The sequence below is a fragment of the Nannospalax galili genome, unplaced genomic scaffold (assembly GCF_000622305.1).
Source record: "Nannospalax galili isolate Female #2095 unplaced genomic scaffold, S.galili_v1.0 scaffold124, whole genome shotgun sequence".
Lineage (NCBI taxonomy): Eukaryota > Metazoa > Chordata > Mammalia > Rodentia > Spalacidae > Nannospalax > Nannospalax galili.
Window position 1 is genome coordinate 2,195,397 of NW_008352485.1, and position 26,098 is coordinate 2,221,494.

Consider the following 26,098-nt stretch of genomic DNA (forward strand, 5'->3'; position numbering starts at 1 on the left):
AAGCATCTTTGCTCTGGAAATTGTTATTGAATATGTTAATGCTGTAATGAAATGCTTCTAATCATGTGGTTATTAAATAATTAAAAAAAAATTTAAAAAATTAAAAAAAATTATTTTAGCATTTTTGCTATTGTTGTTTTTACATTTTATTTAACTGCATGTGATGTTGTGTAGGTGTGTGGGTGCAGACCTTCCACAGTGCACATGTGAAGGTCAAAGGACAACCTGCCGGAGTCAGTCCTCTTATACCATGGGGGTCTCAGGGATGTAACTCAGATCATCAGGCTTGGCAGCAAGTACATTTCCCCAATGAGCCATCTTGCTGCCCCGCTACTTTAGCATTTGTTAAAGAGAGTACCTTTTCTTCATTTTATTGCCTATATGTGACTGTTAGTTTTAATTATCAACTTGACACAATCTAAAATCACCTGGGAAGAGAGTCTCATTGAGCAAATGTCTTGATTAGATTGGTCTATGGGCATGTTCTATGGGATTATCTTGATTACTTGAATTCAGGTAGGAAGACCTGCCTACTGTAGGTGGCACCACCATTCTCTAGGCAGGGATTCTGAAATGCCTAAGTGTGGAGGAAGCAGCTGAGTTTACAAGCATGCATGCATCCATTCCCTCTGTGTTCTTGATGTGGATGTGATGAGCTGCTTCATGTTACTGTCACCTTGACTTCTTCACAATCATGGAATATGACCTAAAATTGAAAGCCAATATAAACCCTTTCTTCCCTAGGCTGCTGTTGTCAGGGTATTTTATCACAACATGAAAGGCACTGTACAAACTTAATAAAAATAAGTAGTCTCTAAATGGATATTTATTTATTTATTTATTTATTTATTTATTTATTGTCTTTATTCAGTCCTAGTAACCTATTTAATCTAACTTGATCCAATATTATAGTGTCAGATTGCTTTAGTTTCACAGTAATTTTAAAAATCAACAATAGTGAGTCTTCCAACTTTGTTCTTTTTCAGTGTTTTTCTTTGGGGGGAGGTATTCTAGATTGTTTTGGAATCAGTTGTCACCAAGAACTAACTAGGTCCAATCTTGCTAAGCTTCAGAGATCAGACAAGATAGGGTGCACTCTGAGTATAATGGCGATAGACAGCTTGTCAGTTTCTACAAAAAGTTCTGTTTAGTTATTACTTGGCATTTCAGACTCTGTGTGGGTTAATTTGGGGAGAAATTACATCTTAATATTTAATCTTCTAACTTGTGAGCAAACTATGTATTTCTGTGTATGTAGGCCTTCTTGTTTATCTCAGCAGTGTTTTATAGTTTTCACTGTATAGGTCATGCACATGTACAGTAACTAATCAGGTGGACTGCCACAACAAACAGAACCATAGACTCATATGGCTCAAACAAGAGGAACTCAGTCCTCTTGTTTATGGAGGCTAGAAAGCCAAGATCAAGGTGCTGATGGACTTGGCTCCCTGCATGTCTTAGAGATGATTGCTTCTCATGTGTCCTCATGTGGTACAGAGGGGTAGACGGAGGCAGCAAGCCTCTGGTCCCTCATCATACAAAAGCACTCCATCACAAGGGCCCCATCCTCATGATCTTACATAAATGTATTACTTCCCCAAACCCTATATTTTAGAGATATGACTCAGTCCATAGATGTATCCCCAAGGATTATAAATTCCTAAATATTGCTACAATAAATTATTGTTCCCCCTAAAAAGAAAAATATATTCTTCCTTATTTTTGATTTCCAGTGGTTCACTGCTACTATATAGAAATGCAATTCATTTCATTCATTTTATACTGTTGACATTCTATACTGTAATTTTTAAAACTCAGTTATAACTTTTTGTAGATTCCATTCTATCATTTTTTGTTACCCGTGGCATAGAACAGAGATGGTTACATTATCTGCAAGTGAAAAGTTCTTTTTTTTTCCCAAACTAGGTGTTTTCTTATTTCACCAAGAGGTCCCCCAGTACAATAATTATTAATAGAAGTAATGAGAGCTGACATCCTTGTCTTGTTCCTGACCTTGGGAGAAAGCATTTAGATCTTCACTACTAAGTATGATGCTTGGGTTTTTCAGAGGTGCTTTCATTAGGCTGAGAAAGTCCCCCTCCCTCCCCAGTTTCTTAGAATTTTCAATGAGAAACAAATGTTGGGCTTGCCTAATGAACTTTCCTGCAATCATCTGATATAATCACTGAGATGTTTTCTTTGTCATTGGGATAACATGGTAAATTGAAATGGTTCATTTTCTCACGTTAAACTAGTCTTCCATTCTGGAACAGAGCCTTCTCGGTTAAGGTGCACTGTCTTTTAAAAATGTTCTGGAGCCAGGTATACTGGTGCACGCCTTTAATCCCAACACTTGGGAGGCAGAGGCAGGCAAAACTCTGTGAGATCGAGGCCAGCCTGGTCTACATAGCCAGTTTCAGGCCAGCTGGGGCTACAGGAAGACCCTGTCTCATAGATTAAATGAATAAATACGTAAATAAATAAATAATAATTACTGCATTCAATTTGCTAAAAAGGGTTTTTTTGCTTTTTTTTGTAGAATTTTTGACATTACGTTTATGATAACTTTTTTCTCTTTGAGACAGGGTCTCCTTATATAGCCCAGGAAGGCCTCAAACTTGAGATACTTTAGCTTCCTAAATGCTCAGAATACAGGTGTGTGTCAGCACACTTGATGTGCCTTATATTCTTGAAATGTATTTGTCTGGTTTTGTTTCAGAGCGAAAGAGCGATGGAAGCTCCTAGAACGAGTTGATAAGTACTTTTTTCCTCTTTAGTTTTCTATGAAATTCTGTTTAGAACTTCCTTCAATATTTGGAAGAATTCATCAGTGAAAACAACTGGGATTGGAATTTTCTTTGGGGGAAGGTTTGTGTCAATTTAATTGATTTACATGGGACACAGGGCCCGTATCTACTTAAGACAAGTTTGGTAGGTCATGTTTTTCAAAGAACTGTCCATTTTATCTGCATTGCCAGAATTACTGGCAACAAGTTGTTCACGAATGTGCCTGAAGTGTGTGATTTTGGACTTCTGCTACTTTAAAAGGCCTGGTAGCTTTCCAACTAAGTCCTTAGACTCATTCTATTGATGTATTGTCCTAATACATTCTTTCTGTAATGATAAAATATGCCTTATCTCAGAAATAGCTTATTAGTTTTATTGACACTCTCAAAGAAGCTTTTGATTTTTATTGGCGTTCCTTATTATTTTTCTTTTTCCTATTTCAGTGACTTCTGCCTCGATGATTTCTGAGCTAGCTCTGTTACTGTGGCAACTTAAAAGGAGGAAAGATCTCACTGGTTGCTGAGTTCCGTCTCTGCTCAATTGCCTCTGTTGCTTTGGCCTGTGCCAGTCAGAGCATCCTGGCAAGGAGCAAACAGTGCAGAGCTGCTCTCCTCAGTACCTTCAGGCAGAGGCTGAAGTCTCAATATACCTTCAAGGGCAACCCCCATGGCCTGACTTCCTCCAGCAAGGCTCTCCTTCCTTGTTTCTAACACCTCTCAATAGAACCAGCAGCTGGGAACCAACCAAGCCTTTCAGTATACCAACCCGAGGGGGCATCTAAGACCAAATGGCAACAGTCTCATGCTTTGCTCCTTGCTTTACTTTCTTTCTTTGGTTTACATTGTATATCGCTGGCTCTTTTCTCCTGGTTTAAGTAGCTTAGGTGATATGAATATCCCTTTATATTTTATTTGAATGGTATCCACAACTTGTAATACATTGTGTTTTCATTTTCATTGCATATAGCATATTTTCTAATTTTCTTTTGGATTTCTCTTTGGATCTATGGGTCACTTAAAAGGATTTTGTTTACTTTCAAAACATTTTGAAGGCATTTCAAAAAGCTTTCTGTTATTTTTTACAGTAATTTATTGTGGTTAGTGAACATTTGTTTTATTAAATTCTTTAAATTTGTTGAGACTTGCTTATGGTGTAAAATATCTTGCTAAACATTCTATGTGCTGTTGTTTATAAATGTCTACTGGGTCAAATTGTTTGGCAGTATCTTATAGTGATCTTTACCAATTTTAATCTGAAACAAAAAGATAAACTTGCAAATTCCAGGCAATACTGAAAATAAATATCCCAAATTCCCTTAGAATAAGTGAAAGAAATGAAAGGAAAATAATAATAAATTTCATGCAAGGAAATTATCAATGTCTTTAACCTAAATTAGAAAACCAGAAAGTGTTAAGCTCAGTGGGTACATAGCACTAGCCCACACATCCTACTTCATAGCAGCTCTGAGCTGTGAGTCAGTAGCAGCCATGCCTCCCCATCTCATCCTCTTACTTGCTCCACCGTGCAGAAGATGTGAGCGTCATCCTGCTGGAAGCGCCTGACTCGGGTTAAGCCACTTAAAGTCCCCGACAGTTCATTTCTGTGAAGAACTCCAAAATCAGCAAATCTGACAGGCATTTCCCTCCAGGATCGTGGGCGATGGGCAAACATTAGACTAGAAAAGATGTGGGAATGTACAGATTTTACAAAGTCGAGAGAAAAATGATTATCTAAATATTACAAAATTGGGGCTGGAGAGATGGCTCAGCGGTTAAGAACACTGACTGTTCTTGCAGAAGACCTGGGTTCAAATCCTAGCACCCACATGGCAGCTAACAACTGTCCGTAACTCCAGTTCCAGAGGCTCCGACAGCCTCTTCTGTCCTCCGTGGGCATTGCACGACATGGGTGCATTTACCTACATTCAAGCAATATGCACACACACATAAAATAAAAATAATAAAATATTTAAATATTACAAAATTACAGTTGGGTCTCAAGATGTCAAAATGCTTCCTTCTGGTTCTTAGATCACCAGATGAATTTTTCTTCTGTTAATTATTATTGTGTTGGTTATCTTTCTGGTAAGTGGGGATTCAACCCAAGGCCTTATACGTTAAGGTTGTACATGACTAACCTACAACCCTAGCCTTCCTCTGGGAAATATTGAAGCTTAAGCTGACATCACTGCAGTACTCTGAGAGAACTCTATCTGTTATCTATCTCTTCCAGTGTTATCTATCTCTTCCAGTGCTGTTCCCTGTCTTCATTCACCAATGACTCTCCACTTATGGTCCACCATTCATTTCAGAGCCCACTTTCTTAGTGGAGCCCTCTGGACGGTTCTCTAGACAGAGGGCTGGTGAATTTCTCCTCTGGTCCCATAAACACCTCAAATGTGTAATTATCATGGTGTCAGTCCAATGATGCAATTGTTTTCAATGATTGTCTACCCATCTGTTCCTGGTATCCTCTGTTCAAGGGCTCCAGGAGGAAATGGATCTGGACAGTGTCTGAATAACCTCTGCACGTCTAGCACCAAGCATGGAAAATGTTCAGCTATGGCTCTCAGTTGAATGAATGACTTCTTTTCTGTAGAAAGCATTCTTGGCTCTTGATGGGCGCTAACTATTCAGGGCTGCCCGGTGCAGATAGTGTGGCCCCGTGGGGAACAGTCAACAGGATATGGCAAGGCCTATTGTAGCTGGCTCAGGACTGAACCTGCACAGGACAGTTCCTGGCACTCAGTCTCCAGATATTTTTCTCTTACTAGTTCTGATGATTCAAATACATATGATTAATGAAGCTACAATTACAAATGATTAATGAGACTGCACGGTTCAAGGGAACTTGCAGTTCTGTGTAAAAGTTCTATAATAAGACAAGGTATAAAATTCTATTATAAGATAAGGTATAAAAGCACTGTAATTCTACAATAAACTGCCTGCTTGGCCATCAGCCTACAGGTCTTCCTGATCCCAGCTGTTTATCTTTCCTTTTTCCTTAATCCCTTACCTTCCCACTCAGGTTTTAGAACTGGATTCCTGATTATTTATCTTAAAATATGAAGATATAAAATTATATTCTCTAATTTCACTCAGCTTAAGAGTTAAAAACCACAGGATACAGCTTTAAATGGTACCTACTAGGAAAGGAAGCTGAGAAATTAGCAGTGCTTTTCAGAATGTGGGACACTAGCTGAGCCTCTACTTTCTGTTGACAAAGGATGGAGATTATTTACATACCAGTTGTCACAGCATTAGATCTGCATACATGCTTTTACATGCTGCCACCTAAATTTTGAATTTCTTCTCATCTTTACTACAGTGACTATAGAGATGGCTTAGAAGTTAAGCCTGCTTACTGCTTTTGCAGAAGACTTGGGGTTTGGTTCCCAAGACCTACATGGCAGTTCACCACCACCTATAACTCTATTTCCAGCAGTCTGATGCCTTCTTCTGATCTCCCTCCACAGGCTCCTACATGCAAATGCTACACATGAACTTATATAGGCACACACACATACACATGAAAGTTATAAATAAATATATCTCTAAAGAGGGTAAGAGGCTTCCTTCAGTGTTCAAAGACCTATTTTAATACTTGGCTTGTAGTGTCAATTTACTAGAAACTGTATAAAGTTGCTAAGAAAAAAACAAGCTTGGGGTTTTGTGTGTATGTGTAGAAGACTGTGTCTATTCACTTCTATCTGTACATTCCATTTATCTTAGAAACCTGAATGTATGCACTAACCTTATGATAATTACAATGTCCCATAAAATCTAAAACAGCATCAATTGTAGGACTTATCTTCATGTATCACTAAGAAAATAGCTGTGTGTGTATGCATGTGTGTGATGTGTGTGTATGCACATGCCTGGTAATCACATGCAGAGGCCAGAGGTTTATGACATTCGGTGTTTTCCTTTGTCACTTTCCACCTTATATTTTTTGAGAAAGGGTTTCTCATGGAAACTGGAGCTCACTGGTTGGCTAGACTGACTGGCCAACAACCACCATCTCCCCATCTCTGCACTGGTTAAGATGATTAGCATATCCCACTCTTTACATTAATCACTTAATTCAAAGAAACCAAAATGATAATATAAACACCTAGCTATAATGAAGTGCCACGGACTATGCATGTGTGCAGAGTCTGTTTCGAGACTAATACTCACCAGTGCCCTGGACAGTTCATGGGTTTAAGAGCAAATATGTCCTTTTCAACATCAAAGGTGAACATGTTCTCACTGTAGTGCTGCCAATGGCCTGAGGCTTCCCAAAGTTTACTGTTGTACACGTTTGGAGAGAGTACTTCTGTGAAGTTACGCCTATGATATTCTTCCTTTAAGACAAATACATTTAATGTTAAAAACTGCTGTTGGATCACAATTCCAGGCATAGTAATACTATGAGCAATTACTTTTAAACTCAAGATCATATCTTCCGTTAAATCATGATCCATGATTCCTTAGGTTTAGGGATGGCAGGTTTAGGTGTGGCCATTTTGTGGATTATAAGAAAAAGGTTTACATACTCAGTAAAATTTTCATTTGTATATTTATTTTATAGCACACAATATGGTTGTGGTGTTATGGTTTGGATATGAAGTGTCCTCCATAAGACTCATGTGTTGAAGGTTTGGTTCACAGCTGGGGGACCCAAACCATTGAGAGGTGATTGGGTCAAGAGACCTAACCAATGGATGAATTTACTCATGGACTCATAACTTAATGGCATTATTGGAAGTGATGGAAACTTCCAGAGGTAGGGCTTCTTAGGAGGAAGTAGATCACTGGGGATGAGGAGGGGCTGTATCTTCTGTATCTGGTCCTGGGCCCTTCTCTTTCTTTGCTTCCTGGCTGTCATGAGCTGAGTGGCTTTGCTCCACCATGTTCTTCTATCATGGTGCCCTGCCTCATTGCAGCTCCAAAACAACAGAGCTAGTATTGAACGAAGCCTTCTGAAGCAGTGAGCCCAGGTAGTCTTCCCCCTTTTAAATGGTTTCAGTGTCTGACAGAAAGCAAACTAATACAAATAGTTAATACATAAATGCTTTAATGCTTTTAAAATTAGCACCTGAAATGTAACATATATAGCACCTTGTTTCACTCTAACTAAAAACTCCAAAGTTTCTATGTTTGAAACAAACTTCAGAGCTTATTTTCCTGTGACTTAGGAGACAGAATAATTTTAAAAACTTTAAGTCTGAATGGCATGAAGCATGTTACAATATTGAACAATTTAAAGGGAAATAAAATTGAGAATTTTGACTTATAAGACATTAAGTAGTTGAGGTCTACTAAATCATGGGATTTTTTTTTCTCTCACCTATTAGCAGCTTCCTTAACTAAATCTCTGTGTACAGAAGAAGAGTTTCCTAGTATTTTTAAAGTTGTATTTATACTTTTTTATTCCAATATATCAAGTTGGTGATTATTCCTCAGACTGTCTTAAGTTACTTGTAAATAATTTTATGAACATATAGCACAAATCTAGACAAGTTAAAAGATTTTTCACAAATTAAAAAAATGACATAATATCATTATTCATTTAAAACCATTTAAGTGAATAAAAGTAGTGTTATACTATTGAAAGGAATACCCCTTGATGCTTTTCAGCACAGCATCTTTTTCAGTATGGATCTTAGCAATCCAATAAGCTGTTTCCCTACCCTTTTTTTTTTTCTAAATTAGAAATCCTCAACAAAGTTATAGGTCATATTGAATAGTAGTAATTATTTGACACCTTATGTCAGGTGGTTTTATATATTTAGATTAAAGATTTTAGAAATCAAGAGTTTGTGTGTGTATGTATGTATGAGTATGTATTTTTTTCTAGAGAGATCACTTCTAAATTCAAGCTAAGGAGATGTTGTTAAAAAGATTTTTAATCACATTGATATTAGACATTTATGTTTTACTGAGGTATTCAGGAATTTTATCAAACTATCCCACATCAAATGAATTTTTGTGTTCTCTCCCCCAAAATGCACATGTTGAAATCTCCGGTCCAAGATGATGGCTTTAGGAGGTGGGGCCTTAAGCAGGTAGTTAAGACCATAAAGGCACTGAATATGATCAGTACTCCTATCTAAGGGATCTCTGGGCATGTCTGTCTTGTGAAGCTACATGAAGCAGCAGCAGTTTGCAATTGGGAAGAGGGCCCTCAGTAGACCCGACTTTGCTGAGACCCTGATCTCAGTCTTCTAAACTCTTGACCTGAGAGAAATAAATTATTATTTATAAGACAGTCAATCTCTAGAACTTTGTTATGGTACCCCAGACTAATTAAGACAATTTCCTATGAAGTGAAGCAGCAAAAGATACCATGTTTATTTATTTTATTTATTTACTTAAATTGTTTTTGTTGTTTAGATAAGGCTTCACTGTGTAGCCCAGACTGGCCCTCAAACTCATGATCTTCCTTATCTCAGCCTCCTAAGCATGCCTGCCATGACTGGTAGTCAACAGATCTATGTATTTTTTAATTTTTTAATATTTTATTTATTATTTTTATTTGTGTGCATGAGTGTATTGCTTGCATGTATGTAAGTGCACCTGTGTCATGCAAAATCCATGGAGGTCAGAAGAGGTCATCAGATCCCCTGGAACTGACATTAACTGGTTGTTAAGCTACCATGTGGATGCTGGGAACCACGTGGGTGCAAGAACAGCCAGTGTTCTTAACTACTGAACCATCTCTCCAGCCCTACTACCTATTTTTAAATAAAATATACACACACGATATGTATGCTACTTTATCTGTCTGTATTATAAGATACATATAATATATTGTCACTCATAGAATAAAGCAAATTGGCAAAATGCTACCAATTGATGCATCCAGATGAAAGCAATATGCTCACTACACTCTTTCTCTAGAGGGTTGAACTTTTCTAAAGAAAAAATTGAGAAAAATATATCTGATACCATGTCATCAATTTCTTTTTCAGATCAGATAGTTTGGTCTCCTGCAGCAATCCTGATAACTGAATTGGAATATTGAAAGCCATATTTTATTCCTGAAGCAACAGTTTCAGGTCATGGAAGGTACAGAATCTCTACTTGTGCCTAGTGACCTGGCCACATGAAAACACGTCAATGGCTCCCAAGTATCAGTATCAGCAAAACGTTTTTCAGTCCGTTCTCATGAAAGCTAAAGCAATTCACATCAATAGCTCCTTCTCAAAACCACATTAGAATACCTATAATGTTCTCCTGTTTGTGTGGGGGGTGTTAGCACCCACTGGTGAGTTCATTCCTACATGAAGAACACTGATGATAGCTGAACCCACGATTTAGATCTCAAGTGAAACTGAACTAAGATCACCACATGATGACATAACAGTTCATGGAACTTCATGCGGGGAAACAAATATCCAAGCATGCAGAGGCACAAGGGATGTCTGTGCTGATTATTCTCATTCGCCCCGGCCTGCCCCAACTCAGACTCACTCATCACTTGCTGTAGTGGTTAATTCTGTGTTGGCTTGATTTCACCAAGGGGTGCTTAGATAAAACATTGCTTCAGGGAGCATCCATGAACATGCTGAGATTACCCGAGATTAGCATTTGAACTTGGTGGGGTAAGTAGATTACCTCTCTAGTGTGGGTGGGCACCATCCAGTCTACTAAGCACAAGAACAGAACATAAAAGTGAAGGAAGGAGGCATTCACTCTTTTTGGTTTCTGTCTGTCTATTGAGCTGGGACATCAGTCTCCTGGCATTTGACTTAGGTTTGCATCAGCATCTCCCCCAATACCCATTCCTCATAATAAGTGTCATCCTCCCCCCACTCACCTTCCAAGAACAGACGAGAGAAGCCAAGGTATTTAGCCCCCTTCCTCACTCCTTCCTTGTCTTGAATTAATGCTGGTCCTCACATTGGTCTATAGTTCAGCTCTGCTCTGTGACTTTTCAGCTCTCTGGGTACAACCAGTCCTCCTCTCTTCTTCTTCAGACTTAGTAGCAGAGTCCTGCTTGGATTCATCCCTGAATGCTCTACCATCCATCATCAATCCCCTTGACTGGGAAGGCTCTTCTTATCACTGTTTCCTTCATGAAACTCTCTTTAGCTAAACCCTTGAGTGTATCCCTCAGAGCCCTCTCTTCACTGGAAGTAAGTGTTCTGAGACTTTACAAGTCTGCAAAGAAATCCACTGTGCTGGACAGCTTTTGTCGTCAACTTAACACACCTGGGTTGAGGGAGCCTCAGTTGGGGAATTGCCTCCATTGGATTGGCCTGTGGCCATGTCTGTGGGGCATTTTCTTGTTGAGTGATGCAGGAGGGCCCAGCTCTCTGTGGGCAGTGGGTGGTGCCACCCCTAGGCAGGGTGTTCTGTATTGTATAAGAAAGAAGGTTGAGCATGGCCCAAAGGAGCAAGCCATTAAGCAGCTTTCCTTCATGGCCTGTGCTTCAGTTCCTGCCTTCAGTTTCTTGCCCTGAGTTCCTATCCTGGGCTTCCTCAGTGATGAACTGTGACCCAGGAAATGTAAACCAAATAAACTCTTCCTTCCCCAAGTTGGTTTTGGTCAGTGTTTTTATCACTGTAATAGAGAAGCTAACTAGAACAGAAATTGGTACCAGGAGTGGAGTATTGCTATAACAGACCTGGCTCAATTGTTTTTGGGAGGACTGTGGAAGCATTTGGAACTTTGGACTAGAAAAGCCACTGAATGCTTAGAGTTTATTGTAGTGGCACTTGGAACAGTTTTGTTGAAAGAGCTGTAGACAATGGAGGCCTGGCTTGTGAAGGATCAAAGGGAAGCAGAGATTATCAGGACTGTTTGTGTGATATTTTGAATTGAGAATCTGGGGCTGGAGAATCAGCTGTGATTAAGAAGAGACCAGAGTCACTGAAGTAAAACTTTTGCTTTACTGGGACAATTGATGCTGATTAGCTGGGGCTAAAAACTCATCTGTAAGTAACAAGAGACCAGCATCACTGTGGCAAAATCTTCTGGGAAGTACTTCCTCAGGGTCAGCACAGAAGCTATGGTCCAAAGGGGGCCCCAAACCTCCATCTCAAGCTGAAAGCAGGACTTGGTAATGTGTAAGAGTCTCCTGCATGGTTCTGGTGTTGAAAGCATGAAGGGCTCACAGAGAGCAGCTGAGGCTTGGTACCCTGAGAGGCCAGGAAAGGCCATTGGTGAAAGTACAGCCTCAAGTGTTGTGAAGACCCCCAGGATTTGAATGGGTCACAGAATCTGAGGTGTTGCACCCTGAGAGGTCAGAAGGGCTGATTGGTGAAGGCACAGTCTCAGTTTCAGTGGAGACCCCAGCTTTTTGGAGAGGCCAGGACCATGAGGTGATGCTTGCTGTACCAAGAGCAGCAGCAGGTACAGGATGGAGCCAGCCTGGGCTTGCAAGATGAGCTATGTGTGGTATGGACAACAGAGCCAGAGAACAGGAACTGCCAAAACCCTTTGGAGCCAGAAGATCATAAATGAATCCTATCCAGCCTTGAACTACTTGCTGGACTTAGGTTTTGCATAGGTATGCCTGATTCTTCTCTTTTGAAATAAGATAGTACTTATTTTGGATTTTATAGGAGCCCACAGTTAAAAGACTTTTAAAATAAACTTTGAACTATTAAAGTATTTGGATTTTTAAGGGCTGTAGGACCTTTAAAATTGTGATATTAGTGTTAACATCATATTTTGGGGACAAGAAACGGAAAGGTTATGGTTTAATAGCAGTGTGTTTATGTCTCAAGTTGACAAAGGTGCTGGATAACTTTAGTTGTCAACTTGACACATTTAGGTTGAGGGAGCCTCAACTGGGGAATTGCATCCATTGGATGGCCTGTGGCCATGTCTGTGGGGCATTTTCTTGATCACTGAGTGATATGGGAGGGCCCAGCCCACTGTGAGTGGTGCCACCCCTGGGCAGGTGGTCCTGTACTGTATAAGAAAGCAGGCTGAGCATGGGCAAGGGGAGTAAGCCAATAAATAGCATTCCTTCATGGCCTGTGCTTCAGCTCCTGCCTCCAGGTTCCTGCCCTGAGTTCCTACCTTGCGTTCCCTCAGTGATGAACTATAACCTGGGACATATAAGTCAAATAAACCCTTTCTTCCCTAAGTTGGTTTTGGTCAGTGTTTTTATCATAGCAATAGTGAAGCTAACTTATCTAGAACAGCCACTGACTCCATGGTTAGGGTTAGAGGAAGTCAATAGTTTCCAGGTGAATCACTAGTCTGAAAACAAGAGGAGCCACCCTTCTTCCCTCTATAGACTCTAGACATGCCTCAATGAGTCAGGCAGATTTGGAAATTCAAAAGGTATGATGGAAAATAATTTCATAAAGGGAACTTCATGCATTGCTATTAGGAGTGCAAAAATAACAGTCATGAAGAATAGAAGCCAGTGTGGCTTTTTTTCAAGTTCAACATAATTTTCTGTAAAACCTTGAAATGACGTTCCTAGATACTTGTTAAAGTAAAATGAAAACTTGCACTTATACAAAAACATGAATATTTGTAGAAAATTATTTACAATAGCCAAAAACCTAAAAAAATATATATATATCCAAATGTCCCTCAACTGAGGAATAAATGAATAAGCTGTGGTGTGTCTCAACAACAGAATGCTACTCAGCAATAAAGGAGTGGACCACAGACAAACCTGAGGCAGGTACTACTGAAAGAAATCATTTTCAAAAGGTCATACAATTATAATCCCAATTATATGCCAAAAGTTCATGGACTGAGAATGAGTCCACTTATGTTTACTTAAGATTGAGGGTGTGGGAAGGTTTGACTGCAAAGTGGGTAGCAAGGGGGAATTTTTAGAGGTGATGAAACAGCTTTATATTTTAATTGTTGTGGTGATAACAGAAAAATGTAAACTTCATGCATGAAATTTTTAAATAAAAAGGTCTTAGAAAGAGCTAAGGGTAAAGAAAGAACCAGTGAATGGACAGGTTCCAGAATGCAATGGAAAAGAATTTTAAAGAGGGTGACAAAAACAACCATTATTTATCACCAGTTGTCCATACAGTTGGTAACCAACATAAACAAAAGCTTCTCACCTTTAATGTAAGTCATCTCACCCCAGAGACTGGAATTTTCCTTACAGTTGGAAGAATGTGCCCACTTAGCCCACTCTGGCTGCCCACGAGACCTTCCACAGAAATGTAGCTCTGGATCTTGTTAGGTGGAACCCAGCCCCAAGATGGAGTCACTACTGACCAACAACATGGGAACCATAACCCAGCAGGCAGCTTGCTGGGAAACAGAAACTAAACCACCCTAGTTTCTCAGTAACTACCTGACTTCTGCTTTTAACAATACACCCTAATCATAACTGCAATTTTCCATCGCAGTCAACTTAAAAACTGGAAAATGTCTAAAGTCCCCACCTTTCTGCTACAGCCTCACCTCCCCCTACCCACAAAAGAAAAAGTTCTATAAAATCCAGCCTGCTGTGACGAGAAACCACTGACCACTCTCTCTCCCATGAGAGCAGCCCTGCAGCTCATACATCCCAATAAATTTCTCCTTTTCTCACCCCAGAGTGGTCTCTTGTGGTCCCGGTCTTTTCCCGAACCTGACAGCTGCTGCTGTGACTCAGAAACCCTGGAAAGGAGGCTACCCTGGCCCGCTTTTTGGACCTCCTTTCTTGACCTGACTGCTGAACTGTAGCCCAGACCCTCTGACAGCCTCAGACTACAAGCCCAGTGCCGCCTCCTCACCCCCCACAATTCAGCCTTGCCTCTGGACGTCCTACCTCCTCCTCCCTTTGCCCTTCGTTCTTCCTCCAGTAAGTGTCCCACCAGGATGGGCCTGATCTCGGGTTTGCTCTCCTCCCCCTCTCCAAAGCCGTGCTGGCACACTAGGCTACACCCCTCACCCCCCAGCAGGCTCCCAGGCCTCAACATGGGACACCTTCTCCACACCTTGGGTCTCACTCCCTCTCTGGTCCTGAGCCTTAGGGGATGCCCTTTGACTCAGCTCATTGGTACTTGGGACACTTCTGCCCTTTCTATGCCCTCTTTCTCTCTTCCTCCTTCAACTGGCCTTTTCCATCCTCAACTTTCTCCTTGTCCTGGCTTTCCTGGTAGGACTTCTCACTGCTGCCCCCCCCTCCATAGTCATCGACCGAGAAGACTGCCCTTGCTCTTTAACTTAACTGTGCAGTTTCTCTCAGCTCTTGCCATTCTCTTTCCTCATCTCAAAAATGGGAAACAGGGTCTCCAAAACTGTTCCCATCACTCCTGTAGCCTGTGTCCTTAAGAATCTTCTATCTCTGGGACTCTAAGGTGGTATTAAGTCTCGTTTAATTTTTTTACTGTAACATGGCCTGCCCTCAGTATAAATTGGACAATGGTTCTTTATGGCCTGAAAATAGGACTTAGGACTTCCAAATTCTTAGTGACCTTGACAATTTCTGCCACCACATGGCACAGCCAAGAATTCACTTAAAAACTGCCTGCCTAAATCCAGTCCTCTACCTTACCAGTCTGCTCTTGATTCTCAAGGCATTGGTGACTTGGACTTGCCAATACCACCCACAGCCACAGCCCCTCCATCTCCAGCTCAGGACCCTCCTTCCCCTGACCTGCCTGCCTGCTCCAAGGCCTTCTCCCTTTGCTTGCTCGTGCAGGGACTGACACTCTGGCAGCCTTTTCCCTCTGCGGGAGGACTCGGGAGACCGAGGAACAATTATCTGCATCCATATCCCTTTTACTATGTCAGCTCTCTCCCAAATTGTGCAGTGTTTGGGCTCCTTGTCTACTCATCTGGTCCGCTATGCTAAAGAATTCCACTACCTTACCCAAACCTATGACCTTACCTGGCATGATATTTATGATTCCACTACTTTGACCCCCAAGGAGCAAGAACGTGTCTGGATCGCTGCCCAGGCCCATGTTGACAAGGTTCACATAACAGACCCTACCTACCCTGTGGGGGAAGCCAGTGGTTCCCAAAAAGGACCCCAACTGGATATACCAAGTTCCTCCCCAACTGCTGGTAAATCCAATCCCCCTCCCCTGGTAGAATAGCAAGGGATGGAATGGTTGTCTGCCTCCTGGCAGGCTTCCCACAAGGAAGTTAATTTTGACAAACCACACCATTACCCAGGGACCCAATGAAAACTTGATAGAGTTTCTGGGATGCTTGACTGAGACACTCCTTCAGCAGCATATCAGCCTAGATCCTAACTCCCCAGAGGGCATTCTGGTCCTTAACTCCCACTTCATAGTTCAGTCAGCCCCAGATATTGGTAAAAAGCTCATGTGACTTGAAAAGGGCCCTCAGGAACCTCCACCCCGACCCCCAGACCTGCTGGAAACAGCATTTAAGGTTTTCAGTGACCCAGAGGAGCAGAAAAGGAGCAAGAAAGAACTGATAGAGCAGTGCAGAATCACCCAAAGTGTCACCTCCAGGCTCCTCCAAAGAAGATGCTGGGGCCACAATGAGAGCCAACAGGACCCTGCTTCAGGTGTGGCAACACTGGACACTGGGCCATAGCCTGCCCCTCTCCACACTGCCACCAGAACCCTGTCCCCATTGTGGATTCAGGGGACACTGGAAAGTTGACTGTCTCTCCCTGCCTTGTCAAGGTGGGCCAGACCTTCCATCCAAACTCCAAAGGAATCACTTGGCGACTTACTAGACCTGGCAGTCCAAGACTAAAGGTGCCCTGTGAACTTGGCTCCCGACAATTCTCTCTGCATCATGATGGAGGTGCTCAGGGTCACAGTCCAGGTGGCAGGTAGGTCAATTTCATTCATCATCGACACAGGAGCCACATGGTCAATCCTGCCATCCTACTCTGACAAAAATTTCCCTTCGTAGGTCTCTGTGGTGGGTGTAGATGGCCAGCCTCATTCTCCCTGAGTTACTGCACACCTCCCGTGCATGCTTTGCGATGTTCCTCTTTAGCACTCCTTCCTTGCGATGCCTACCTGCCCAGCTTCTCTTAGGTCAGGACCTCATGCAAAACCTCTCCCTCTCTTTAGTTCCCCACTCACACACCATTTTCATTCTCACCCCTGCTCCCTCCCTTGTCATTAAATCCAACCCTCTTCCTGCCTTTGAAGTCAATCCCCAAGTACAGGACCCCTCCTCACCTGCTTTGGCCTCTTATCACACACCTATCCATATCACACTTAAAGACTCTACCACCTTCCCTTGCCAACCCCAATATCTCATTTCACTCAAGCAACCATCTGGGACTTACACCTATTATTACTTGCCTCCTCAGAGGAGGCCTCCTCCATCACACACACTGCCCTATCCTCCCTATCATCAAACCTGATGGCTCCTATTAACTGGGGCAAGATCTTTGTCTCATTAATACTGTTGTTCTTCCCAACCTCCCTGTAGTCCCTAACCCATATACTCTCCTTTCACTCATCCCTTCCTCCACCACTCATTTCACTGTCCTAGATCTCAAGGACACCTTCTTCTCTATACTCTTACACCCAGACCCTTCCAACCTTTTTTACTTATACTTGGGAGGATCCCGACACTCACACTGCCTCCCAGCTCACCTGGACTGCTCTACCCCAGGGGTTTACAGATAGCCCCCACCTTTTTGGCCAAGCTCTGATGTCCACTCTCTAGACCTCTCACCTAGTACACTGCTATAATATGTAGATGATCTTCTTTGCTCCCCTCCCTTTCCCTGTCCAAGTTACACACAAACTCCCTCCTTAACTTTCTTGGTTCCAAAGGATATGGGGTCTCTCCAACTAAGGTCCAATTCTCCCTCACCCAGTTCAAATACCTCAGTTTTCTTCTCACCCCCACCTCCCTCTAGCTCACCCTAGATCACAAACAACACTTTTGTTCCCTTGCCCCACTCACCTCTAAAGATGAAATCCTGTCCTTTCTTGGTTTTGCTGGGTTCCTCTGAACATGGATCCCTCACTTTGCTCTTCTCTCTAAGCCCCTCTATGATGCTGCCAAGGGGGACACTCATGAACCCTTAGACATAGTGCCTGAGGAGGCTGCTGTCTTCTTTCGTTTGCAAGATACCATCCCGGAGGCTCCAGCCCTGGCTCTCCCAGACCTCAGTCAGCCCTTTGCCTTGTATACAAACAGAAAAAAGGGGAATGGCTCTGGGAGTCCTGGGACTGATGAAGGCACCTTCTTTGCCCCTGTAGCCTATCTATCTAAACAACTGGATACCTCCATCAGGTGCTGGCAGCCCTGATTGCATACCCTCACCTCGGCAGCCCTCTTGGCCCAAGAAGCACAAAAGCTTACCTTTGGATAGAAACTAACCAGCCTTTCTCCTCATAGACTCAAGGACCTCCTGTCTAACTCCTGTCTATCAACCCTAACCCCATCTAAACTCCAACTTTTTCATGTTACCTTTCTAGAACACTCAGACATCATCCTAGACTCATGCCCTCCACTTTACCAGGCTACCCTCTTGCCTCTGCCTGAACAGTTTACACATTCTTGCCTGGAAACATTGGAAGCCCTTACCTACCACAATCCCAAGATCCCCCTGTCTCCTGTCCCTAACCCAGACAACAACTGGTACATTGATGGCAGTTCCTCTAGCACCCCACAAGGGTCTCAGTTGGCAGGATATGCAATTGCTTCTGACGCCTAGGTAATAGAGACAGGATCACTGCCTAGGGGAGGAACCTCCCAAAAGGTAGAACTTGGGCCCTCACCCTGGGCCAGGGAAAAACAATCAACGTTTAAACTGATTCTAAATATGCTTTCTATATTCTACACTACCACGCTGCCTTTTGGAAAGAGAGAGGTTTTCTATCAGCTAAGGGAACCCCATCACCAATGGACCCCTATTCTCAAATTACTGGAGGCCTCCTATTTACCAGCACAGGCAGCTGTCATGCACTGCAAGGAACATCAGCCCTTAACCTCTCCCATGGCCCGAGGCAATTCTTTTGCAGATGGGGATGTTAAAGAGTCAAGTCTCCAGAACCCCTCCCTATGTCCTTGGTTCTTTTCTTCACACCCAACTCCTTTACTCCCTCCTATTCTCTGACACAGTAGCAGACCCTCATGAAGCAGGGAGTCATAACACAGGGCCTCTCTCTCTGGAATTCACTGGCAGATTGACTTTACCCATATGCTCCCTCATAAAAAGATCAAATATCTCCTCACCACAGTGGATACTTTCTCAGGATGGGTTGAGGCCTTCCCAACAGCTGGCGAAACTACAGATATTGTTGCCTTTTATCTCCTCGAGTCCCTCCTCCCATGTTTTGGTCTTCCCCTTACTATCCAGTCTGATAATGGGCCAGTCTTTATTTCCAAAATTACACCAGAAATATCCAAAGCTCTTAAAATTAATTGGAAGCACCACATCCCTTATAGACCCAAATCCTCAGACAAGGTGAAATGGGAAAATGTAATTCTCAAAAGTCATTTTCAAAAGTCATCTTTCCAAACTAACCTCTGAACTTCATTTACTCTGGATTCACTTCCTTCCACTAGCCCTAGCCAGGATCAGGTATACACCAAAGCCCCCTCTTTTCTCGGTCCCTTTGAACTCATGTATAGTCCTCCTTTTCTCTTAAGTAACCCTCCTCTAGAAAGCACTCCCCTTTCACAAGTACCTGCCACATTCACTCTCATCAGAAACCTCTTCTGATTACCTTCTTCCCCATCCTTCAAAAAGACCCCATTACTCGCTCTCTCTTTACTGCAGAGACCAGGTGTATCTCAGACAATCATGCCCACAGTGCCTCACACCGAGTTGGACCAGACCCCACCTAGTCATTCTAACTATTCCCACAGATGCCAAGCTCCAAGGAATCCCCAACTGGGTCCACCTTTCACAATTTAAGCACATCAAGCTGGAACAACTCGGCCCCACAACAACAAGGGATAAGTACTCTTCTACCCCAACTGGCCCTCTAAAACTCAAAATCTTCCATACTCCTTCCCTCCCTCTAGGACCGGAATGACCCCTCCTGCCACACTGCTGTTTCTGGGATTCATCCTTGTTTCATCTCTCGCTCTCTCCTCAATGTGTTCCTCCCCTCCTTGTGCCTGGCGACTTGATATTCTTGCTACAGGTAGACAAAACTCCTCAGTTCCACCTTTTGTCCCATCTCTGGCTGTGCCTCATCTATTTCCTTAACCTTCCACGTTCTGGATACTTGCACATATTCCATAAATGGGAACATTCTTATATACACTCTGTTTCCACAATGATGAAACTAGCCGAACCTGCAGAGAGGGTAAGGACTGGGAGGATGCTCCTCATGGAAATGTTGCTGTCACTATTCCCAACCCAGGTATGGCACTTCACCTGGGCAACTCAGGCCTACCCAAGGATATAATCACAAGGTCATTACTTTCACCATTAATGATCCCTGGGACCAAAAATAGGTGGATGGAGCAGAAGGGGTGGTGTTTTATGATACTCTGGAGGCTCAACAACAAGAGGAAAAATCAAGATTTTTAGGTCACTCCAGACGGCTCCCTGCATGCCACAAAATAACTTCATTCAAACTATTCAAGACATTGAACAAAAAACATAATAATATTCAACATAGCCTACATTATCTTACTATCACATCATGGATTTCTATCCTTAACTCTACACTACTCTTACTTAACCAACAGAATGTAACCAACCATACTATCTGCTTTCTCTGCACACCCTCCTTATGGCCCTTGATCACAGCTGTTCCTCTGTTTAACGTTACCTCCACTTTCAGCCCTTCTTGCTCATGGGACCCCTATCCTTTATGACAATCTCCCTTTTTCCCTCAGAGAATGTTGACTGCTGACATGTAGATACCTCCCAATGCTGGCCCGAATCTTTTAAAAACTCTACAGTCTCAAAAAATCACACCCTTCCAGCTGGAATTTACTTCTGGTGTGACTCAACTCTATATACCTGTATCTCTCAGTCAACATCCCAGCCCCTGTGTTCCAGGTACCCTAGTCTACAACCTTACTCTTTATACAGAAGGTGAAATAGCACCATTTACAAAAAGGGGCCATCTTCCTACCGGTCACAGTGGGAGTCAGCCTCACTGCCTCCATAAGCAGCTACAGGAATGGCTGCTGGAGGACTGGGACAATCTTATCTCTTACCAACAGCTTTCTGAAGACCTAAATACCCCAGTCACGGCATCAGCTAAGGCCCTCAACCTACTCCAACAACAACTCACCTTTCTGGCATCAATAGTTCTTCAAAACTGATGGGCCTTAGACTTCATTACTGCAGGAAAAGGGGGAACCTTCCTTTTCCTAAAGGAAGAATGCTGCTACTACACAAACCAATCAGGACAAGTAGAACTAGAGATAAACAACCTCCAAAACCTAGCCAATAGATTAAAAACAGTAACACCTTCCTCTTGTAGCTTGTGGGATATCTTCAGATCCATTTATCCCTGGCTTCTACTCCTGGTGTGCCACTAACAGGAATTTTTCTACTTCTCCTTTTAGCCCATTGCCTCCTGAAATGTGTACAAAACCAAGTGAGCCAACTCACACATCAAACCTCTAATCAATGTTTACTAACTTGTCCAACTTCTATTCCTTATCAGCCCCTAGCTACTTCAGAGCCAACTCTGTGGACTCCAGGGGGACCAGCTGACAACTGAATCTGGCATCCCTTAAGAGATTTCCCAACAAACGCTCCCAGCAGGAAGCAGTTACAGAAGCAAATCGCCACCCCTTATCCATAGAGTAAAAAGCTGGCATGTTAGGCCAAACTGGGCCCCAAGTTGGAGTCACTACTGACCAACAACATGGCAACCATAACCTGGTGGGGAGCTTTCTGGAAAACAGAAACTAAACCACCCTAGTTTCTCAGTAACTGCCTGACTCCTGCTTTTAACAATACACCCTAATCATTAACTGTAATTTTCCATTGCAGCCAACTAAAAAACTGAAAAACACCTAACTGAAATGCCCCCCTTCTGAAGCACCAGGTATTAACTCACCCCCGACCCTTTCTGTTACAGCCTCACCTCCTCCTACCCACAAAAGAAAAAAGTTCTATAAAATCCAACCTGCAGTGACAAGAAACCACTGACCTCTCACTCTCCTGTGAGAGCAGCCCAGCAGCTCCTGCATCCCAGTAAATGTAACCTTTTCTTGCCTCACAGTGGTCTCTTGTGGTTCTTTTCCCAAACCTAAGAGCTCTGAGGGGAATTGCTCCCACATAGGCTTACTGTACTTAGTACCAGATACCCCCAGCTCCCTGCCCTTATTTGGCCAGTCAAGGACTAGGAGCAAGCTAATACTGAACTGGTAAATGGCCCATGAGGCAGCCTTCTGTCAATGAGAATCTGTCTCACATGCATATCCTCTCCTGACAAGCAGAATCAACTGGACCCCCTTTAAGGCAGGACTATGAGGCTCACAAAGGAAAGCACAGGAATTAAGAAAAGGCACAGGTGGGCAGACTCAAAAATGAAACTCAACAATATTCCTTTTTCAAAAGATACACTTCAAATAAACAGAAATAGTAATGATGGGCTAGGGAGATGGCTCAGGGGTTAAGAGCACTGACTGCTCTTGCAGAGGACCTGGGTTTGATTTCCAGCACCTACATGGTGGCTAACAACCTTCCTAAACTCCAGTTCCAGAGGATCTGACACCTTCTTCTAACCTCCCAGAGCACTGCGCAACACAGGGTGCACTTACATACATGTAGGTAATATACTCATATGCATAAAAAAAATAAAATTTTTAAAGAATGGAAAAAGATCTGTTACATAAATACTAGCATAAGGAAGCTGATTTGCCTATGCTAATACCAAAACAAATGTTTAAAAACAGCTCTATTATAAAAGGTCAAATGTACTATTCTATACAATGCCAGAAAGCAAATGGTAGTACTAGAGGCTGGGAAGACCAGGGACATTATGGTCTAATGAGTACAGAATTTCAGTTTCGGGTCCTGACAAAGCTCTGGAGAAAGTTTAAGTTCTGCAATATGAAAAGAATTCTGGAGACAGATGGTGGTGGTTGTATAACACAATACAAACATGATGAACTATGTGCTTAAAGATGGCTGAATGGTCAGTGTTTATTACATGTATGATTTACTACAAAATGGCTTTATTGAGGTACAATTCACATGGAAGAAGATTCTCCAAGTTTAAGTAATAATTCGAGAAATTTTTAAGGATTTTTGCTGTAGGTATCAATACCTGATTCCTTTTAGCTGATGAGTGTCCTATTGGATGGGTAAACATGTTCTTCAGCCTCTCACAAGCTAATAAACATGTGTCTCTAATTTCATGTTATTACCAAGAAAGCGCCTATGGATACCTTAATACAGATCTCTGTGTAGATATACATTTCCATATCTCTTAGATAAATAACTAGGAGAGGAAGTGACTTGTTTAGCTTTTTAAGAAATTGCCAAAAACTGGCAAGATGACTCAGTAAGTAAAAGCACTTGCCATACATGTTTGATTCCTGGAACACATGTCTTTTTTTTTCGTTTTTTCTTTTTTGGGGGGGGGAAGCTTAATACAGATCTCTGTGTAGATATACATTTCCATATCTCTTAGATAAATAACTAGGAGAGGAAGTGACTTGTTTAGCTTTTTAAGAAATTGCCAAAAACTGGCAAGATGACTCAGTAAGTAAAAGCACTTGCCATACATGTTTGATTCCTGGAACACATGTCTTTTTTTTTCGTTTTTTCTTTTTTGGGGGGGGGAAGCTTTGACAATTTTATTAGACTTTTAAATAAAAATCCTCAGGGCAGGCAAGCTGGTAATCTTGGCAGCTGCCTTGAGGAGGTGAATGGTGGGAAGAAAGAAAGAAAGCCATGAAGCCAGGCAGGTTTGGAGCCTGCATGGCAGGTCAGATATGTGGCTGACTGGCAGCCACACAGCTGGGTGAAGGAAGCTTTAGAGAAAGTAAAGAAATACAAGATGCCAGGGGCAGCCCAAAGCCTTAAAGAAAGTGTTAGGGAAAGAGGAATTTACTGCTTGGTTGAATTTACTGCTTGTAACTGATTAACTCAACTGGAGACACAGGCATCGGGAGATAGGGGCAAGTGCTGCAGCCCCCGGAGCCTGACCTGTCTGATCTGTGTCGTGTCACGTAGGCATGTCTGCTTACACAAGATAACAGGGAAGGGTTGCGCCAGGCACATACCACCCACCCTTCCCCGATTGAGACACCTGAAGGGAGTTGTAACATTTTTCTTGTTTTGAAGTTATTGGTTTGTGAAATGCTTGCTTTGAAACTATTGGTTGTATAAACGCAGGCTTTTGTGTAACGGTTGTGGGAGCCTATATAATCTCTACCTGAAGTTGCCTCGGGGTCGATTGCTCCAACCAGACCTGCGTGTCTTGGAAGGACAGTCAGCCCCAGCCAGCTGGCCTAATAAAACTCTGCTTGATTTTTGCATCTCCATACTTGTGCATTTGTTCTCCTGAAGAGACCCACCGAGTTACAGACCCTAACAAAAGCAAATTTAGTAAGACATGAAGAAGGAGAAATTACGCTTTCCTGAAGAAGTCAAGAAAGCAGACAGACTTACGGAGACCTACATAACTGTGGCTAGTCTGGAAGTTCTGCAGATATCTGCTCTAGTTACAGGCAGGAAAAATTTGCTACCTCATTAGCACACCAGGTATTCTGCCCATCTATTTAGCATAACTTAAGGTGAACCTGCCTTCCTAGGAGTGGTTCTATCACCGGGAAATTGACCAGTGAGACTGGAACACTGGGTGCTCCAAGAGATAGACTAGAGATTTTATAGTCTGGACCAATTAAATTTATGGGTTTTTTGCTGGAACTCATGTCTTAAAATAAAAAAAAAATGCAAGCCAGGATGCAGGAGGATCCACCTGATGCTTGAGGGACAGCTAGCCTGGAGTACATGGCACAGCAGAAAAAAGCAACAAACAAGAAACAAGGTAGACATAAGGCTGGCAGATTTTCTTTCATTCTGTCAGCTGCTTCTTCTCTTGATTAACTATTTCCTTTTCTGTATAGAAGTTTTTAGTTTCATAGACCCCATCTGTCCATTGCTGGCCTTATTTCCTGGGTGACCTGGGTCCTGTTAGGGTTCAGATCCACAGAAGCCCCCTCCCCTATAGGGCCTCACGGGTTCTGCAAGCCCCTGAGATAAGCACCCTGGTCTTTGAAGTCAAAAGTAGATTTTTCTGCACCATTTGGTCAGCACAGCAGGCTTCCCCTTTGACTTCAAAAGGGGGTGGGCTTTAACAGTTCCACTCTCCTGCTTCTCCCCCATCTTTAAAAAATATATCTTCCCGCCTTCTGTACCCCCACAAAGCCCGCCCCCATAAAAAAAAACCGCAGCTCACGACCCGTGGGCTGACATTTTCCCTACCCAGAAGGGAATCTGTCCCAATCTTCCTTTGCTAATAAATTCTATTCCTCTGGAGTTTTATCTGCATCCTGGTGCTTTCAACCTGATTCATCCAACAGCTACTTCACCTATCAGATGGTGCCAAAACCCAGTTCTTACTTCAGGGGACCTTGCACATACAAACCCTCCAACTGGACCTGCTTGCCGTTACAGGCCTCTACAAACACCACTAATTTGGCTTTAAGGACACTCCCACCCTTCTCTCTGTTTGCTTTCACTTCTTTCCGTCTCTCTTCACTGGGGAGCATACTCTGCCTTACCTTCACTTCTTTCAGGCTCTCCTACATCTTTTCATATCCTTTCCCATTCAATTTGGTCACTCCTGGACAGCACTGGTCTCTGGGACGGACCTTCTTCTCTGACTCACTCCGATCCATTTGCTACCTTGGGTCCCTTACACCCCCTGCCCCACATCACGCCCCCTCCTCTCCTCTCGGTTGACATGGGCCTGGGAGTTCTGCTGTCTTCCATCGTTTTTCCTGTCTTTGTCCTCTTCCAGTGCCTTTCTTCCTCACTTTACTTGGGATAATTTCTCATACTGTTCAATCTAATTTTAGGTCTCCTTTCCTTTGCTTCTGTCCTCTACTCTAGGCTATCTTTCCTCTTTCCTCTAAGTACTTATGGATTCCCTATACATGCAAATGCTCTGGATCCTTCTCCTCTCTCCCTCTCCCATACTAAAGCTTTCTATTCCCTGCTGTGTGCCTGCCTGCCAGTCCTCCTCATGTCTGACCTCCCATGCATGCTTTAAACCTGCATGACCCCAAGGCTTTTTTTTTTCCTTCCTGCTATTCACCCCCTCCAGGCAGCTGCCAAGAGCCAAGATTGCCAGCTCACCTGCCCTGGAAATATTTTTCTTTAACATTCTAATGAAATGATAAGTTTCCACCTGGGCCCATTCTTAAATTCTCTTATAAATTTGGCTAAAAACCCTTTAGGGGACCCTTTCTCCCTATTTTGACCCAACTAGCCTAAACCAGCTGGGCAACTTTGCTG

General features: G+C 42.7%; 1 protein-coding gene across 4 annotated transcripts in view; it reads right to left on the bottom strand.

Annotated features, from left to right (window-relative positions):
* Tarsl2 (threonyl-tRNA synthetase like 2) overlaps window positions 1–26,098 on the bottom strand; it is a 98,548-nt gene that overhangs the window by 20,742 nt on the left and 51,708 nt on the right. For all 4 annotated transcript variants that reach the window (XR_003846502.1, XR_003846503.1, XM_008849546.2 and 1 more), the window contains exons 11-12: window positions 6,966–7,132; window positions 4,300–4,462 (exon numbers count right to left, since the gene is read on the bottom strand). Coding sequence is in view for 2 of the 4 variants with exons in the window: in XM_008849546.2 (XP_008847768.1) it covers window positions 4,300–4,462; window positions 6,966–7,132 (330 nt within the window). In the remaining 2 variants the exon portion in view is untranslated. The remainder of the gene's footprint in view (window positions 1–4,299; window positions 4,463–6,965; window positions 7,133–26,098) is intronic.